This window comes from Diplodia seriata (assembly GCF_021436955.1).
Source record: "Diplodia seriata strain FDS-637 chromosome Unknown scaffold_4, whole genome shotgun sequence".
Lineage (NCBI taxonomy): Eukaryota > Fungi > Ascomycota > Dothideomycetes > Botryosphaeriales > Botryosphaeriaceae > Diplodia > Diplodia seriata.
The window spans coordinates 968,942-986,105 of NW_027117311.1; the positions used below are offsets into that span (position 1 = coordinate 968,942).

The 17,164-nt window shown below is 55.3% G+C and overlaps 5 protein-coding genes and 2 non-coding genes across 7 annotated transcripts; 3 read left to right on the forward strand and 4 right to left on the reverse strand.

Annotated features, from left to right (window-relative positions):
• Positions 1–282: 282 nt before the first annotated feature.
• Positions 283–1,523, reverse strand: SLS55_004146 (uncharacterized protein; the record flags this gene model as incomplete). The annotated part of the gene is made up of 2 exons (XM_066775607.1): positions 283–1,075; positions 1,126–1,523. The coding sequence occupies 2 exons, from the start codon at positions 1,521–1,523 to the stop codon at positions 283–285; spliced, it is 1,191 nt and encodes a 396-aa protein (XP_066633488.1).
• A 1,980-nt stretch (positions 1,524–3,503) lies between these two features.
• SLS55_004147 lies at positions 3,504–3,575 on the forward strand. Its single transcript has one exon. It is a non-coding gene; the product is annotated as a tRNA-Thr (tRNA).
• An 880-nt stretch (positions 3,576–4,455) lies between these two features.
• On the reverse strand, positions 4,456–4,586 carry SLS55_004148. The gene has a single exon. It is a non-coding gene; the product is annotated as a tRNA-Met (tRNA).
• A 288-nt stretch (positions 4,587–4,874) lies between these two features.
• SLS55_004149 (uncharacterized protein) lies at positions 4,875–6,890 on the reverse strand (the record flags this gene model as incomplete). Its single annotated transcript, XM_066775608.1, has 2 exons — positions 4,875–6,276; positions 6,334–6,890. The coding sequence occupies 2 exons, from the start codon at positions 6,888–6,890 to the stop codon at positions 4,875–4,877; spliced, it is 1,959 nt and encodes a 652-aa protein (XP_066633489.1).
• Positions 6,891–10,289: 3,399 nt separating this feature from the next.
• On the reverse strand, positions 10,290–12,369 carry SLS55_004150 (uncharacterized protein; the record flags this gene model as incomplete). The annotated part of the gene is made up of 4 exons (XM_066775609.1): positions 10,290–11,277; positions 11,385–11,516; positions 11,567–12,114; positions 12,163–12,369. 4 exons carry the CDS (start codon positions 12,367–12,369, stop codon positions 10,290–10,292), a joined length of 1,875 nt encoding a protein of 624 aa, XP_066633490.1.
• A 1,467-nt stretch (positions 12,370–13,836) lies between these two features.
• SLS55_004151 (uncharacterized protein) lies at positions 13,837–15,065 on the forward strand (the record flags this gene model as incomplete). Its single annotated transcript, XM_066775610.1, has 2 exons — positions 13,837–13,936; positions 13,990–15,065. The coding sequence occupies 2 exons, from the start codon at positions 13,837–13,839 to the stop codon at positions 15,063–15,065; spliced, it is 1,176 nt and encodes a 391-aa protein (XP_066633491.1).
• A 799-nt stretch (positions 15,066–15,864) lies between these two features.
• On the forward strand, positions 15,865–16,998 carry SLS55_004152 (uncharacterized protein; the record flags this gene model as incomplete). Its single annotated transcript, XM_066775611.1, has 3 exons — positions 15,865–16,359; positions 16,496–16,686; positions 16,770–16,998. 3 exons carry the CDS (start codon positions 15,865–15,867, stop codon positions 16,996–16,998), a joined length of 915 nt encoding a protein of 304 aa, XP_066633492.1.
• Positions 16,999–17,164: the final 166 nt, after the last annotated feature.

Here is a 17,164-nt window from a genome sequence, read left to right on the forward strand (position 1 = left end):
ATGCTCCGAAACCAGCTGAGAAACAGTCGACCCTGTCCGCTAGAGAACTGAGATAGGCCGATCGGCAGGCGTATGCTGCATGGTCACGACTGATCTCCCCCGGCTGGCATTGCCGTTTGACTTCCGCTCGCCCGCTACCACATGTTCACCACTCATCTTATTCGATAGATGCAGACCAACACTCACGGGTGCCACCCCTTTGCCATTTATTTCCTCTAGGGTTTGAAAGGGAGAGAAAAGGCAAGCACGCTTATACGATGTGAAAAAAACTACGACGTTTGTTCAAGTTGGAACCTGGTAGCGATCAGGCTTCAAGCATTGTCCTTTCCGTCCAACCTCTTCTCTCAGCATGCTCAGCCTCTGTTCGTCTTGGAAGTCGAAGTCGCCGCTCCAAAAACCACAGTCGATGTTGCTTGTCTCCTTCCGACTTCTACTCTGCGCCAAAGCCTCCGCATCCACTGGGGGAAGATGCACTTCCTCCTTGGCGTCTGCTACTGCTATGAGACTGTCGCCCATGACGTGGTGGAACACCTCTGGGTTGACCGTGTAGCATCGCATGCCTCTTCTCCGGCACCCGTGCATGACAGCCATATCGTAAGCCGGATCCGGAGGACTCTGTACGGACGCTAGGTCCTCGATTATCCAGCGGGCCGACGAACGCGTGATTGCGTAGCCGAACGTGCAGAGAGGAAGGCGGGATCTGTGCACAACACGCGACTTTTCAGGTATCTCCAGGGCATCTAGGAAGCTCTTGGTGTAAGGGTGAAGATCTGGACGATCCGGGAGGGTGCTGTCGCGGAAGATCTTATGATCCAACGCCGTCAGATTGGAAGGGAAATGGTGGCCTGGGCCTATCCCTTTGTCGATCGTCTGGAACCAGTCTCCGCAATGGCCCAGCCACAGGAGATCCCAGGCAGAGCTGTTGCCGTAGTACTCGGAGGCGGACGCGGACCGGAACAGCGTGCGAGTGGCTGCCGCAATTTGTGGAACCTGCACGGTACGAAGACGGATGTCCCAGTCTACATCATCCTCCAAGATGAGCGCCGTCTCCAGTCCCGATTCGAGAAACCTGTTCCTGCGGTCAGATCATATACGCCCTCTCGTTACTCAGCATTCCAATCTTACAGGTTGAGGATGTGGATATGAGAGAACCAAGCCATTATTGACCCATGTCCTGCCCCACGGTCTTGCTCTTTCAAGCCATCTCGGAACCTTGTCTCATCGTCTTCAGTCCATTGCGGCAGAGTTGGAATGGTCAGATCTATCTCGGTAACATTCGCGGCCTGTATCAACCTCGCCCTCCGGGGCGAATCTGTGGCCGAGACGGCGTACACAGCACCGAAGCCCAACGTGGAGTTTGCCGGACCGGGGACGTCAGCGTCGGCATGATTTGATAGTCCTACTACATGAGCCAAAGGCACAGCAAGACGATAGGGGTTGGAGGCGGTCTTGCAGTAGACGTAGAGACTTGAAAAGAAGAAGACGAAAGACAATAGCTGGACGTACTTCCTCGGCACGAGCATGGCGCGCGGTGCGAAGAAGGACGTGTGGATGTGCTGAGGAGAGTCAGGCCGCGCATGCCAGGTTTTGAAGTTACGCTTTCTTACGGGGGAGCAGAGATCCAACCTACCATTACACAGCAAGGTCCAATAACAGGCCTCTCCTGTAGTACTAAGATCCGTGCCAGCCGTACGAGCGTTGCGTACTCGCCTCTCTTTCCGGTTAGCCGGAGCCGGTACACGTATTGGGTACGTGCGGTAGCATCCTCATATTCATTGCTCTCCCGAGACGATAGCCGCCCTCGGAATCCTTCGAGACAGCGATGCGATCAGCTCAACTGCGCGCGCTTCTTTATGTTGGGTGTCACCTGGAACACGTCCACCAGAGACTTCGCCAGCATCCAAAGGCGCAGTGCACTGATCTTCAGTCGACGACATTTGACGTGTTCGCAGCCTTGCCGATCATTTCCAAGCTGACGTTCCCCACACGCGTCGCAATCTTTCTCACACGCTTTCTGGAACGCTTGCTTATCAGAAACGTCGCAGGTTTCCCAAGCTCGTTGATACGGCCCTACTTACTCGCATGCTTGACTTTTCCCATCGGAATCCTGCCGCCGCCAACACCGCTCCTATGTTGCCCGATAGCGAGCGATGTCGCCACCATGTGATTTCCAAGTCGTGCTTCTGCTTCTTTTCACTGTCGCTTCCCTTGACGTCATCACGACTCTCATGAGAACGGCCCTCTAGTCTAATTTCCACGACTTCAACCGGCTGAGTGCAGTCGGCGACATCGTTACAATTCTCGCTGCGCGACGTACCAGCTGGATTTGATATGTGAGCCCGAGGCTTGCATACAGTCTTTCGGGCCTTGTCAGCATTTGCCCCAATCCACCATGGATACGCCGCTTCCAACTTCCCTGTTCCGTGGAGTTTGGAGTGCTACGGTCCAGATGGACTGTGGCAAGCAATCAGCGTAAGTGTTGGCGTAGGACGAGTCACAGGCGGCGATGCCGACGGTGGTGAGCGGCAGCGGTAGTAGCAGTGATGATGAGGTGGATTGAGTACGGGGGCGAAGGTGCCGGTGAGTACGGATTTGGACATTGTGTATGTCAAACATAGTTCGGATGACGCATATGAAATGAGAGCCTTCTGACACATACATGTCATGGAACGCAATGACGTTGCCGCCAATGCGGCTCCCTCCGAGCTTAGAGGAAGAGGCTCGGGAATTAGAGAACTTACCTAGTAGGGTAAGCGGAGTTGGGGGCGTGGTGGGGTAGTCAAGTTTCCAGATGCACTAGCGCAACCTGCTCCAGGATCGAAGCGCGATGCAGTCGTCATTGATCACGCTTGATGGAGGTGACGTGCATGCCGGAAAACCTTAATCCATCGGGCCCCAGTCCGCCTCCGACGCCTGGCGCTCCTTGCGTGCGTGACGCATGCTACACTAAGCTATCAAGCAATCCCCTGCCTTTACGCCTTTGCAAGAGCGTGTTCAGTGAGAACGTGACTATGTGCAGTTGCTGAATTGGGCAGATGAACGGCAGAAGGCACATGTCGGCATTGTGGGAAAGTACAATTCTTCCAATTACAAGCAACCGGGGGAACGATTCATTGGCATTTCCAGTGGCGGAATATGAAAACATTGGCCCGGGATAAGCGCACAAGAACACCTGCGGATAGTACGAATAAGAGAAGTGAGTAGACGCCATCAATGGGAAGCTTTTGACGTCAGTCTCTCCCGCAAATCAAGTAACAGACTCGATAGAAAATGACCTCCTTCCGAATCGGCCTACTCCCAGCTGCATCGCCAAATGTAGTTGCTTTACACCTAACCTACCTCCCTCGCTTCCCAGATCTCAATCCACACCCAATTGACGAACAATGTCCATTCTGTTATTCTCCGGAGGTGACGTCAACTAAGCTTTTGTACATACATAGAGTCAACTGACAGTGTGCTTCTCTATCGCCAGCGGTTCCCTACCTGGCAACAAGACCACAACAGCCCCTTTAGCTCAGTGGTAGAGCGCGACACTAGTAATGTCGAGGCCATCGGTTCGACTCCGATAGGGGGCATAAGGTGTGATTGAGCGCTGGAGATATCCAAGCGTGCAATTATCTTTTTTTCCTTTAGACCACGTTGAAGGAGCTGATACCCCTTTCGGCGCGATTGCGGGACGGTGGGGGCGTGACGGCACGCTAATGCAGCATGTGGGGCAAGGGGTAAAGGGAAGGAATGGCCAATCAATGCGTCTGACTGGCAGTTACATTTTTTGGGTGGGTGGATAGAAGGTAAAAGTAATGATGTTAGTTCAAAGGAGAAAGGGAATGAGAAAAGGGTGAGTAACATCGTATGCCAGTCAGCCAGCCTTTTTGAAGATGAGCGAGAGAGCTGCTGAGCGCGAAAATATGGGTCTACTACATTGCCCAAGAGCGTTTTGATACAAGAAAAGGTAAGGACGAAGGGTAAGGAAAAAAAAAAGGTTTGCAGGGATCCAGGTGGTAAAAGACCGGTGGCACCCGGCGCCGAGGCACGCACACGTTCCACAAGAGACTTCTTCGCCGGTGGGAAGGGGGAAAACGTAACAAAGGGAAATGTGAAACAAAGCGCAGCAACTATCGGGTGAAAGCTAGGGACTAGTGAAGTGAAGAAATGACTGTTCGAAACTCGTTACGTGCGCTGCGGATAGGTACCTGCTATTCTTGAGTGGAAGTATTCGGGAAATGGCCATAAACCATCGCATAGAAGACCTAATCTAATTGTTCCCATCTATAATAGGCAACGCCATGTTTTCGAGGGTCGAAAGTGCAGCTCTGTCGCCCGGCGATGGCGATTTGTCGTCGAATCGGCATAAAAAGAAGAGGCGAAGATCGTGAGTCACGCACTAGGAGTGGAGAAAGCGAGACCCACGGCCACGCAGAAAAAAAAGGAAAAGGCAAAAAATAAAGCCAATCTTAGCTGCGAATGGTTTCGATCCATTGTCCTCCGGGTTATGAGCCCGGCGCTGTTAGGGTCGTTAGTTAACTGGTTCGAATTCGAATCCAAAGGATGGCAATGGCTTACCGCTTCCGCTGCGCCACGCAGCTTTTGTTGTTGACTTGAAAAGATATGTTGCAATTATCCATTATAACATGAGCTCATTGTGCCATGTGTAGATGGGAATGCGGACTTGGCAAACGAAGCAACAAGAAAGGTAGACAGACAAAGAGAGAAACCGCACATCATTTCGACGGATAACTAGAGATCCAAGAAAATTTCCGCGATGCTAAAATGGTATTTGTGGATCCAACTGATGCGGTTGGCTCCATGTTTGCGGAAAGTGATACCCTTACGACATCGATACCAACATGTCACCACCGAAGGTCCGAAGGTCGTCAGTTAGGAGGCGGTGCCGAAGGGTCTCCGTCTTCCATTTGCCCTTGCTTCGCCGCTTTCTCCATTTCTCCAAGCCGCCTTGGCCGTCCACCTCCTCTTCCACGTCCTCGAAACCCTCTACCACCTCGCCCGCTCGACCTTCTATTATCTCCACCAAATCCACCTCCGGCTTTGTTTCCAACCGCAAATGGGATTCGTATCAAAGGCTTCTCCACCCACTCGATTCCCTTTAGATTCAGTCGCTCCTTCTCTTTCTCCGGTAACCTCCATGCCTGGAACAGGCCCATCAGCATCTCTTCTCCCTTCCGACCCCCACTCTGCGCGCCATCAACATCTACATCGCGCAGCTCTTCGACCCAAGTCTTGACGTAAGCCCCACCCTTGTCGTAATCAAGCGCCTGTTTGACGGGGTTGAACTTGCGACCCTGTCGCGGATCGTTGCCGACACCCGCGACGTATTGCCAGTTGCCCCAGTTGTTGCTCAAGTCATAGTCGGTGAGCACGCACTCGTACCACTCGGCCCCAATGCGCCAATCGATGCCTAGGTGCGACGCGAGGAATGAGGCGACATTCTGCCTGGCGCGGTTAGAAGTATAGCCCGTTAAGAATAGCTCGCGCTGGGAGGCGTCGATGAGGCCGATGCCGGTGCGGCCAGAGCGAAAGCGCTCGATAGCTTGACGCGTCTTCGCAGGGTCATCGCCGGCGCCACCACTGCAGTCGAGGTAGCGCCATTTCTTCTTCCCGTCCGAGTTCGCCGCAGCCTCGTCCGAGCGGAAGCCATCGACGTGGAAGAGCCTTGGTCCGAACTTGCGGGTGCAGAGGCGCATGTAGTCGCGCCAGAGTAATTCGAAGCGCACCGCGGCCGTACCAGGGTTCTCGCCCTTGCCATAACCCGAAGCGGCTTTCCAAGCGTCTGGTACGTCGGGGTTGCCGTCCTCGTAGGCTACCAGCGAAGCGTGGACTTGGCGAGCGGTCAGACAACCTAGCGCGAGCCAAGACGACAATTTGGTACTGTAGTCTTCCCCAAGCAGCCCATTCCGCGTATCCTTGTAACTAGCCATAGCCCCTGAAGATATGAGATGCGACAGTCTTTTCTGAGCAGCAGACTCTCCTCCAGAAAACGGATGCCCCGACTCCGCCCCCGAGGGCCATTTTGGCGGGGTTTCCGATTCCAGGGCCGTGCCAAGAGGCTTTTTCAATGAATCGATCATTGACGAGAGAGATTCCGGTGACCTGAATGGATCTGCCTGTGGCGGAATAGTCGAGGTAGACGGAAGCGGTGGCAAGGTCGAGGGCTCGGGTACAGTCTCCCGCGGTCGAGAACGAAGGGGTTCTAGCGTCTTGCGGAAGGTGGTGTAGACGTCAGGAAGCTCTTCGATGCCTGAGAAAGGTAAGTCCCGGCTGGGTTGGGACATGCAGTTAGTGTGGAAGGGCGCTCAACACTCGGCCTGCACTTACTCGTCGATGAAGAACTTCTCGTCAGTCCATAACTTGAAATCCACTCCGTGGGCCTGGGCGGCCTTCCTAGCATCGCGCTCCTCTCGCTTCTCCTCCACACCTTCTTCTGCCGTCATCCAGATTGCTGATATTCTTCCACTCCCCCCAGTACCAGAGTTCTCCCTTGATACAGCTTCACTGTTTCCATACTTTGAGAGCAGATCGTGGAGCACATCTCCTACCATGCCAACTCTTATGACAAGGTCGCTACCGATTTTCCCTAGAGAGTCTTTCAGCTCCCATATGCTCTCGGCTAGGAACTTGGCGCGGTGGGGGCCGCATCTCCAGAAACCAGCAATCTGGCTGCGAGCTTCCGGATATGGGCTCTTCGTATCAGGCTTCAGGAAGCCGGAGACTTCAACCTGGTTCGCGGGAAGCACGAGTAGAGGCAAGACATGGGTGAATTGCGGGGAAGTGGACCCGGGAAGCTGCGCAAGATGATGGAAAACTGGGTTGTCGGCAAGGCGAAGGTCTCGGCGTAGTAAATATATCAGAATCCGGGGAGCTGGCGACGTCATTTCCAGAGCGGTGGGGGGAAGAAGCGGAAGATGATTGACGGCCAATGCAGGGGAAGCCAGTGACGAGATGGGACAGCGATGCTAGGGGAAATCTGCAGGCAGCAACTGCTGTGCGCCGCGGAAGCTGGCTGATATGTATGCGGCGGTGGGCCGCTGGGGCGTGGGAGCTGACCGATGCCCCGGAGAGGAAAGAGCTGCAGACGGGAGTGGATCAGCAGGGTGAGCATGGGAAGTGAGGCCCGGGATGCGTGAGGATTTGTGCATGGCCGTCACGGCCGTCTGCGCGCGCATCCTCGGCGTCATCAGGGTTCAGTGAAGGGCTAGCCGAGAGGGTGCGTCTGGCGGCGGGTTGGGCCCGATACGAGCTTGGCCATGCAGAGGAGCCAGGAACGGGTGCAGCGGTGGCAGTCGATGACGGGGTCGATTAGGGCGCAGAGTGCTGGCCGGCACGATCGAGGGCGTGCGTGTGGATGGACAAGCGCAGTCGACTAGGCCCACTAGCCCAGATCGCCGCCGTCGAGCAGGGAAGCAGCAGTCGTGGCCGTCCCTCTCGCTAATCTTCTCGTCGAAGCGCGGCCGTCGGCTCGCCATCCGCAGCCCAAGCCGTCGGTGTCGACGCCCGTCCAGACCAGTCGACGGTCCCCCAGCGCGCTAATGACGTCGCCGACGCAGGGCATGGACGGGCATTGCGTAGGCCCACGGCCCCGCCGCTACTGCTGCTACTGCTACCTCCATATGCACCGCGCGGGCACGAGGCACAGCAACTAGCCAATACCGCCCGCATTGTTGCATTGCCTCGCGCGGGCCGGTGTTGTCGGGACGTGGCGCACGCATCGTCATCCCCAGCGAGTGCATTTCCGTTTTGGTGGTGCGCCGTCGCCGGATGCGGCAATGCTGCAACGGCGCCCCCGCACGGCTCCTGAGGCCTCTCCCACGTGCCTGTCAAGGCGACAGGGCCTAAACCAGAGTGCCGGGCGCCCAAGCCCGTTGCATGCAGCTCACCCATGTCTCTGAATCGCTGCCTCTGCCACCCGGCCCTCCGCCCGCCTCTGCAGCCCTCACCGGCCAAAAGCATTGTTATTTGCGTAACAGCAATCTCCCGAGTCGCACCTCAACCTCCACCCAAACTTTATCTGCCTTCCCGCCGGAGCCTCGTCCGCTCTTGCTTCTTTTTCGTGCTGCTTTTAATATATCTCACGCAGGGCCACACTCACCCACTGCGCCCTCGAGACATTGTCCACAGCCAAAGCACCCGCTCCCGTCTACTCTACCCCTTGTGGCGTGCCAAAACACCGTCTACAGCTCGACTTCTCCGCCCGCACCTTGCTCCTCGCCAATTCTTACTGCACACGGCCATGTGCGGCTACACCGTTCATCTATCGGAAACCCACAAGATCTTGCAGTCAAGTCCACCGCTGCGCCCCATACTATCCGCCTCGGCCACATGCGCGGCTACGACCGGAAAGACACCTCCCCCGTACGACCCACAAGCGCAATCCATCTGCTTGTAAGGAGCACAATGTGTTTCGTTGAACGACAGTCTTTGCTCACTTGACACCCTTTGCTTGTCTCACTTGCCCTTTTCTCCGATCGCCCCCCGGTTGACGCCATGCTTTTGAATGACCTCTCGGTCCGGCCCGACCCGATAGTAGTGAACGCCCTCGAAGTCTCATTATGATTGTCGGCACAGGCCGAGGATTGTGACTGAAACCTGACCGTGGCCTAACTTCGTTCGAGAGAAATCTCACAAAAGCCCTTGTTCCGTCCGAGGAAGTAGATGGCAAGCACAGTGCTTCCGCGGACAAAAGAAAAGAGGCATCGTCATCGAACGTGACACGGTACCGAAATCTGGACTAGGAGCTCATGCATTATCGATCATCGCTCAGTTTTTGGAACGTTCGTCGTGTCACCATGGCCTGCACGACATCCAGAGCGCTAAACTTTCACCGCAAGTGGACCCAGTGATCGCGCTTTTCCGTCATCACTCAAGCCAACTGACGTGCATGTTGGCCACTGATTCGCCTCCCTCCGGATTGGACCAAAATACGCCACTGAAGGTTGAATCGATGATGCTGGCTCAGTATCTTAGGGTGATCGTCGTTATCGGAAGATTGGAAACGGGCCCTTCGTCCGTTGTATCAGGTCTCCGGTCTTCAGGCTATGCCTGCCCTGAGACCTGCTCTTCACGATCATAGAGAAAGAAGAAAGAGGGGGGGGGGGGGGGGGGGGGGGGCGCGATCTGAGATGGTTGTCTCGAGAGGGGTAGAACGGAATAAGAGCAAAGGGTTAACAGTAAACATGGGGAGCAACAGGCGACTAAGGTGAAAACTCAGAAGTAACGGAACACACGATATCCATAAGCCACTACTCCGCTGCTCCCTACCCACCCAATTCTTCGCTTGCACGAACCGCTATTCATGTCCTGGTGTTCTTCTTTCTTTGCGGATGTTGCCCCGGTAGCCGTCTCCCCGCCCCACATGCGACATGCAACTGTTGCGGAACTTCCATCACCCCTCGCACAAGGGCAATATGTCTGGTAATGCAGGAAAGGGAAGCCGATGCCCCCACTATCCGATCTTGGTGCAAGGACCGGATTGTGGGTTGCCTGACAGGGAAGACGCGTGATTGGAAGACGATATCATGCAAGAAGGGGAATTCGGGAAGGCGTGTGATGCTACTGTTGAAAGGACCTCGGCGCATTGTCTCCTGGTGTTTTTCGTCATCATTGGAAGGTTCCAGTATGTTTCTGAGCGGCTGAGAGGCTAGTGACGCATACGTAAGCCTCAGCCGGCGTTATATCATTCGCAGCGTAGTATACGAAGTACGACGTATCGGCGCTAGTTCCGACAGAGCGGTTCTTCCTCCGAACAAAACGCGCTTCTGTGGGGCAAGGCATGCTGGGAAGCGAAAAAGCGAAAAAGAGGCTGTGGAACCATAAGCGATATCGCTGGGCGAAGAATGTGGGAAGGATTAGACGCGGGAAGGGGTTCGCTGGGCGAAGCTGCTGAGCAAGTCGAGCAGCGAGTCATAATCCTGATGCGCTCGCATCGGATCGACAGAAAACTGTGGACAGCCTCGAGAGTCTCCTGACGTGGGATTCGCCGAACCAATGCTGCTAAGAACCAACGGAGATAATGAGACTCTCGCCCGGAGAACTTCAACCTTCTGAAATGTGAGAAGCAGCCAAACACCCCGGATGATCCTGGGTCGAGGCTGATAATTTTCGGCATGACCTTGCCGGATGTTTGGACGTAGACGTGACCATACACGATCCAGGCGATCGAAATGTGCTGGCCGGATGAGAGTGTCGGCGCGTAGACTGTCCTGGACCCTGCGGCAAGCCGGGCACAGATATGGCCATTGAGTGTAGTTAATCGGCTTCACTATAAGTTGGTTTGACTAGAGCAGGAGCGAGTCCCAGGTGCTTGCATTGTTGGGATCTTGATCTGGGGCGAGATCTGGAATCTGGTTCATGTGATCGAGCCAGTAAGCCGCGTCAAACGTGGTGGTGTTGTCCAGAAAGGCCAAAGATGAGAGGTGTTCGTCCGGAAGCCCCAGAGTGTCGTTCAAACCAGGTGCAAACTCTGGAACTGCTCCATCCGTGTAGTTTCTCGTGAGTGCCGGGGGAGCAGACTCGGCGAGTGTGTCGCCGGACCACGAGGTGTCGCCTGAATCACCCGAGCCGGTAGATCCTGTTCCGCCAATCTTCAGGATGTCCTTGACTTTTTCGTAGCATGCGCGAGCCATTTGTGCACCTGAATTTGCAGTGGGATTGCTTTTGCTCATGATTTCAAGCCTGCTGACGGCGGCTTGCAGTGCTTCGCTTATCCGCCTCTTTACCGCGTCATCTGTAGGAGGATAGATAAGTGCGATTGCCGATAACATGATGGAGGAGTCAACGGAGTAGTAAGTAAGCCCGAACAACTTGTAGTGATAAGGCTTGTGCAAGGAAAAGTAGCGCTGCTGCGCGTCCAGAACATTGAGTGCTGCTTGCACCGCAGCTCGCCGGCTTTCAACATGCATCGCCATATGGGGGCGATGGAGAACCATGATCATGTTGTGCGCCACACTGTTGATCTGCTCTCGCTTTTTGGGTAGGGCGGTGTATTTATCGTCGAAGGACGTGTCCGGGTTTTCTGGTCTGACAAGGGGTGGGGCACTGGCCAAGATTGATAGGATTTGTTTGTGAAAGTTCCAAACGACGGTGTAGTCTCTTGTGTAAGGCTTGTCTGCCAGCATCTCTCGCATCTCGTGAACTTTTTTCGAAAGTTCATACTGAACAAGCGTACTCGAAAAGAGAGACGGCATTCCATCGTCGTCGGTTGCTGGCGTGGCCAGTGGGACCTTTTTGGATGGGTCGTTAGGGATGTTGCAATCCATCGGCGTTCTAATGTCACAGTCGCTGGTGTTGATCTGCCGCGGGCGACCCAAGGTCCAGGCCATGAAACTGCACTAGTCAGATGGTGTCTCGGTGTCTCCCTTACGCAGGCTTACCTGTTCCAAGCGAATAGGATGACCCAGATTCGTCTCTTATGCTCGTCATACCAGAGTTGCTTGAGGGTTTCCTCTAGACACGTGGATTGTTGAATTTCGGCCTGGCGATGCAGCCCAATTTCCTGAGCTTGGCTGTTGCCGTGTCAGCGCTTCGGCCCGCTAATGCGGGACGGTATACTTACACAATTGCGTCATTTAGAGCATGCCACGCTTCTGTTCCGCGAGAAGCATTTTTCAGCCACACGGCTCTGAGGAAGTCGGTCTGTACGGCACTTAGAGTGGGATCATGGCGTCCTAGGAGGTTCATTATTTCCATAGAGATATCATTGAACTTCCCGGAAAGTCGATCGCATTCCGTCGCGTTCGCCAAAGAGAGCTCCTTGAGGCAAGCCGCATCTGGCGGGATAAGTTGCAGAGCCAATGAACAGAGTTGAAGCAAAAGAGCGCCGAAGTACTGGGTGTCTCGGGGCACTCCCTTAGGACCAGTGTACCGGGTGGCAGTGGGATTCAGGGCGAACCAATTTGCGAAGAGGTCGTTGAAGAACGGACGTTCCAAGATCGGATACGACCAGTTGCTTTCAACGAAATACACCTCGACGAGTTCTTCGACGATAGGCCGGGCGGGCAGGTTCTTGATGAAGGCAAGATATTTCGTCTCGGCCTCATCGGCATATTGTGTCTGGTTGTTGTTCGATGTCGCGACCCGGAAGAAGTTGTCGCCTTCCAAGAGCTGTGTCTGTTAGGGCAGAGGCCACGGATGCGGGAAAGTGGCTTTCACCTTCTTCAAATCGCCGAATGCTGTCGCTCCTTCAAGAGCAGAGTAGCCCTGGTTATCCTGCTCGCCGGTGCTCCTTGGGAGCGGATGACCCACGTCTTGCCTATCGCTCGTAGTCAGCAGGGAGGCCTCTGAAAGAGACGAGGGCGGCCACATACGCAGCGTCTCCATAAAAGCACTTGTCTGGCACTTCGCGGGCCAAGCAAACATTGCACGGCTTCTTGCGATCGCACTGGGGGCGAGTTAGAAGGCAGCATCACGCCAGGCGGTGTAGTGCAGTACCTTCTGTTTCCGGCGATGGCATTCAGCACAGGCAGTGACAACGCGTCGCTTTTTAGGCTGCTGTTGCCGACCTTCCATGTTGGCGAAGCTGGGAGGGCGAGAGTGCGGTGCGTAGTGCGTAGTGCGTAGGCGCCTCGACGCTTAAAGTATAAGGGCCCCGGAATTTAGCACACAAAGTCCGCGTAATGCCCGGAATGGGTTAGGCCATGAGCGAGTGCAGAGTTTCCATTATCGGGCCGGTCGAAGAGTACTGCAGACACGTTCGAGCAGCACCGACGATGATGAGAGCCCATACAGGGCATCCTCTGCTGACTGATGGATGAGGCGCTGCAGCGTGTGCGCTGCGAAGGGCGTCACACAACCCCTCTTGTGCTGCACCACCGCAGCGCGGGCCCCACATCACCGGTCGTAGCGTTGCCCTCTGTTTCCTCCCAGGGCGGTCTTGTTTTCCGAGGGCGCGACTGGACTTTGCGGCGGCTGTGTTCGGCACGACACGTGTAGATCAACCGGCGCGGTGAATCCCCGGCTGCCACTGCCTGGCCGAGAGAAAACGCCATGCGACTGCGGCCGGCCTGCTCTCCGAAACCACAACGCCCCTGATCCTGATCCGGTCTGGGGTCGATGAGGGCCCTGCGCCCACGTGTCGGCTGATCGTCCGGATCTTCACCATGTCATGCTTTCCATCCACCCTGCCCTGCCAACACTCCTTCTTCGGTGAATCGAGAAGGCGTCGATGACTTCATAGCGCCCGGACGCCCAATCGCCGTTCCTCGTTCACGACGGCACGCCTTCTGGAGCCAGCAACAAAAGACAACTGATCCTCCCTTCAAACATCCTCCACGCTCTGAACAATGGCCGCTTCACTCACTCTGATCCTCTCTGCAATAGCCGGCCTGGCTGTTGCGCTTTGGGCAGCAGCACAGACCCACCCACATTCACCTTTCCGGCTGCCCTTTATTTCTCGACAATGCCCTGACCCGGGCTCTCTTCACGGCTATTATGCTTCGTCGCCGTATGCTTCAAGCTGGTCGAGTTGGTGGAGCGAGGGCAGACCTGCAACCTCGGTAGACGGTGTGCCTTTGGGCACCGGCAGCACGGGCCAGGGCGGTGGTGCTATTGGCCGCGATTGGAATGTCCTCTACCACCTTGGAGGCAACGGCCCTTGGGTCGAGAAAGTCGACGGCGTACTTGATGGAGGAATCACAGTCCCAGAAGGCTGCGAAGTCGAGCAGGTGCACATGGTAAATGCTCACGTTTAGATCCCTCGTGCTGTTCGACTCAATTCTGACAGACTTGACTAAAAGATGTCACGACACCATGAGCGGTATCCCACTTTCAAGGCCGGTAGCAGTGCGTACAGACCCTTGCTCTGGCAGCCCTTACAACAAGCTAACAATGCCAGAGCAACTTGACCTACTGAATCGGATCCAAGGTTTGAACATCACTCTGAAGGGGGACCTTGAGTTTGTCAATGACTGGCAGTACTTTGCCCTGGGTATGTGAGCCTGTGGGGGGTTATACTTTGGTAGCTGAGCTCATAGCTTCTAGATCCTCAGCAAGACTTTGAACAGCTCACAAGCACCGGTCCTTTCTCTGGAGTGCTTGGAGCCTTTACGACCGGGGTCCGGCTCCGCACTCGCTACCATCACCTGCTGCCCTCGAGCGGCAAACCAAACTTCTGGGCCGGCGACTCATCCCGAGTCATTGACACGGCCCGCTACTTCGCTGCTGGTTTCTTTGGTCTGGACTGGGAGAAGCACTCCACTTTGCATGTCATCCCGGAGACGGCTGAGCTTGGTGCCGATACCCTTACCCCCGGCGACACCTGCCTCGCCTACGTCGAAGACCTAGAATATGGTCACGACTATGGCGCCCGCATGCTCGCCGAATACCGTGCGACATATCTAAGCCATGTTCGAAAGCGGCTGTTGAAGCAGAACCCGGACATTGAATTCAGCGACGCCGAGCTCTACTCCATGCAGGAAATGTGCGGCTTTGAAACAACCGTGCGTGGAAGCAGCGCTTGGTGCAACGTCTTCTCCAGAGACGAGTGGTTGAGCTTCGAATATGCTCGGGATGTGATCCACTTCTACCGTGCTGGTCCTGGAAACAGGTTCGGCGCACTGATGGGGTGGCTATGGTTGAATGCCACGACAAGTCTGCTGCTCGAAGGGCCATCTGCAGGGCCCTTCTTCTTCAGTTTGTACGCTTCCCATCTCCCGATGTTGGATCCGGCTAACTTTTGTTCTAGTGTTCATGATGGCGACATTGTGCCAATGTTGGCTGCATTGGACATTTTTCATGACAAAGCGGACTTGCCCATTACGCGTCGAGCAGACGATCGTGTCTGGAAAACCTCCCAAGTCACCCCAATGGGCGGTCGTATTACGTTCGAAAGGCTATCATGTCCGGAAAGCGAGTCTCCAACCCAGGCATACGTGCGCATTAACATCAACGACGGAGTTGTACCGATGCCTGGCTGCGACAGTGGCCCAGGCAGGAGCTGTCCTCTGCCAGAGTTCGCGGCGAAGATTAAGAATAGGGGTGTCGAGCTGGGAGACTTCAGGGCGAAATGCGGTCTTGGCGACGACATGCCAGACAGGATCACATTTCTGCACCAGTAGAAAGGCGTGCGTATGTGGCGCAAGCGCGCCAATGCCTTGCTCCCTTAAAAAAAGAGGGGGGGAAATAGATAGGTATCATATCCACTAATCTGTGCCAGTGTACCCTCGCCTGCGTCTTCCGGCGTGGTCGCTTACGAGTCGAACAGCGGTTTCATAGAGGATTAGGGAGGCCGCCAGTGTCGCAACTGGTAGAAACGCTTGGGCGATTGAGTCAGGAAACCGGAACGGCAGCCCGCACAGTCACGTGGATGGGCTGCTTCCAGCTGGCAGCTCAACTCTTCTCGTAGGCGGCGAGCCAAGTGAAACAGAACAATCCCTGGCGCGCATCTGCGCAATTGCATTTGCAGGGTAAGAGATAAATTGCCGGCGGCAACCGGACCGTACTGTTTATTAGCCGCCGCATAAGGACCCCACGCTAAAGTTTGTTCGGACTCACGTCCATTGGAGATTGGTGGAGCCCGACCGGCAACATCGCGGATCACGCCTTCTTGGTAATAACCACCTACCAGGCGGTAGATGTAGGATGCTTGTTCACCGTCCCGTTACGATTTCGCTTCACGGTTGGTCGGACGGGAGCTTTCCGGTCTACTTCATATCCTCCCATCATGGACAAGAGTCAGTCTGAGTCGTCCCCGTTCTAGACAAACCTATAATATAAACGTGCTTCCCATACCCACCCAGCTCTGTGCCACCTCCATCCTTTCGTTCTTTAGACTGCTAAGCAGCTGAACTTCTATTCTCTTTCTCCGCATAAGCTTGAAGCTTTGTCCATTCTTTACCCTTACCACAGGAACACAAAATGTCTTCGCTTCTCGTCCTCCTCACTACGCTGGCGTGCACCTCCCTTGCGGCGCCCTCGCCCTACCGCTCCGTCGGCTATCGGCCGGCCTACAGTAACACGCGCCACCGCCAGATTAACACCACGGCGACTCCGCAGTGCCCGATCCTGCTCGACGGCCGGGTGCCGACCAACGCGACGCTGACCTCGTTCGACGTCGCTAATGACATCTTCAACCCTGACTACGTCAAGGGCAACAACGTCACTTGGTCGCAGATCCTCGAAGAACCCCAGGGCACGCTGGCGTCCAAGTTCGACGGCGCCCCGGAACACAGGCCGATCGAGGTGACCATCAATGATGACTCCATCTTCCAGAAGCAGTACGGCTTCCGCCGCGCAGGCCTTCAGTTCGCCGCCGACAGCGCCAATGATACGTCCGACAGCGGTGTCGTCACGTTGCACTGGAGCGTCAAGCAGGACTGGGAGAAGCCGCTGAACCTGAGCCACGAGTATCTGGTAAGCCCTTTTGACTTTCCCAACCCCAAAAGAACGGCAAAGAGAGGGAGACAAGAGAAAATGAATCTGAAAGGGGGAGGTCGTCTCGAGATATGGAAACCCAGGCTGACCTTGGTTCCTTTATTACTCTTCCTAGAACGTCTGGCACGAGGCCGCCGACTACAGCGCCAACCAGTTCAACTTCAACACCGGCCACCGCATCGGCACCAACGGCACTGACAAGCTGTCCTGGCAGCTCCTCGGCCGCGACTCCAACCTCCTTTGGTCCACCCCCATCGACTTCACCAACTGGCAAAACTTCGCCCTGACCCTGGATTACGTCGCTAAGTAAGCATTTTACACTCGTTCGACTCGCAATCTTCATTTGCGCGTGCTGCTTTCAAGAGATGCTTTGCCTAACATTGAATCAGCACCCTCACCATCTACACCTCGAAGAATGAGGAGCCGCTCGAGGAGGCGGGTGGCCCCTTCACCAACGACAACTCCGGCGCCGGCCAGTTCCAGATTGGTATTCTCAAGAAGCCGACCGGCACCGATGACGTCGTCAACAGCGGTTTCCAGGAGAGCAACTTCAAGGAGGGCCAGATCTACGGTGGTATCTTCGTCGAGAACAGTGCCAATGGTTGCATCTCCCTGTAAGATGTTGATTTGAGAAGTGGCCATTGATGGGATTTATCGGCCTAATTCCGACTTCGATATTCAGGCCAATCAAGTCCTAGAGGCAATATCTTGCTCTGCATTGTGTGCCAATCCGTGAGAAATGCGATTAGGAGTTACAGCGACAATGAGACGTTGATGCGCAGGA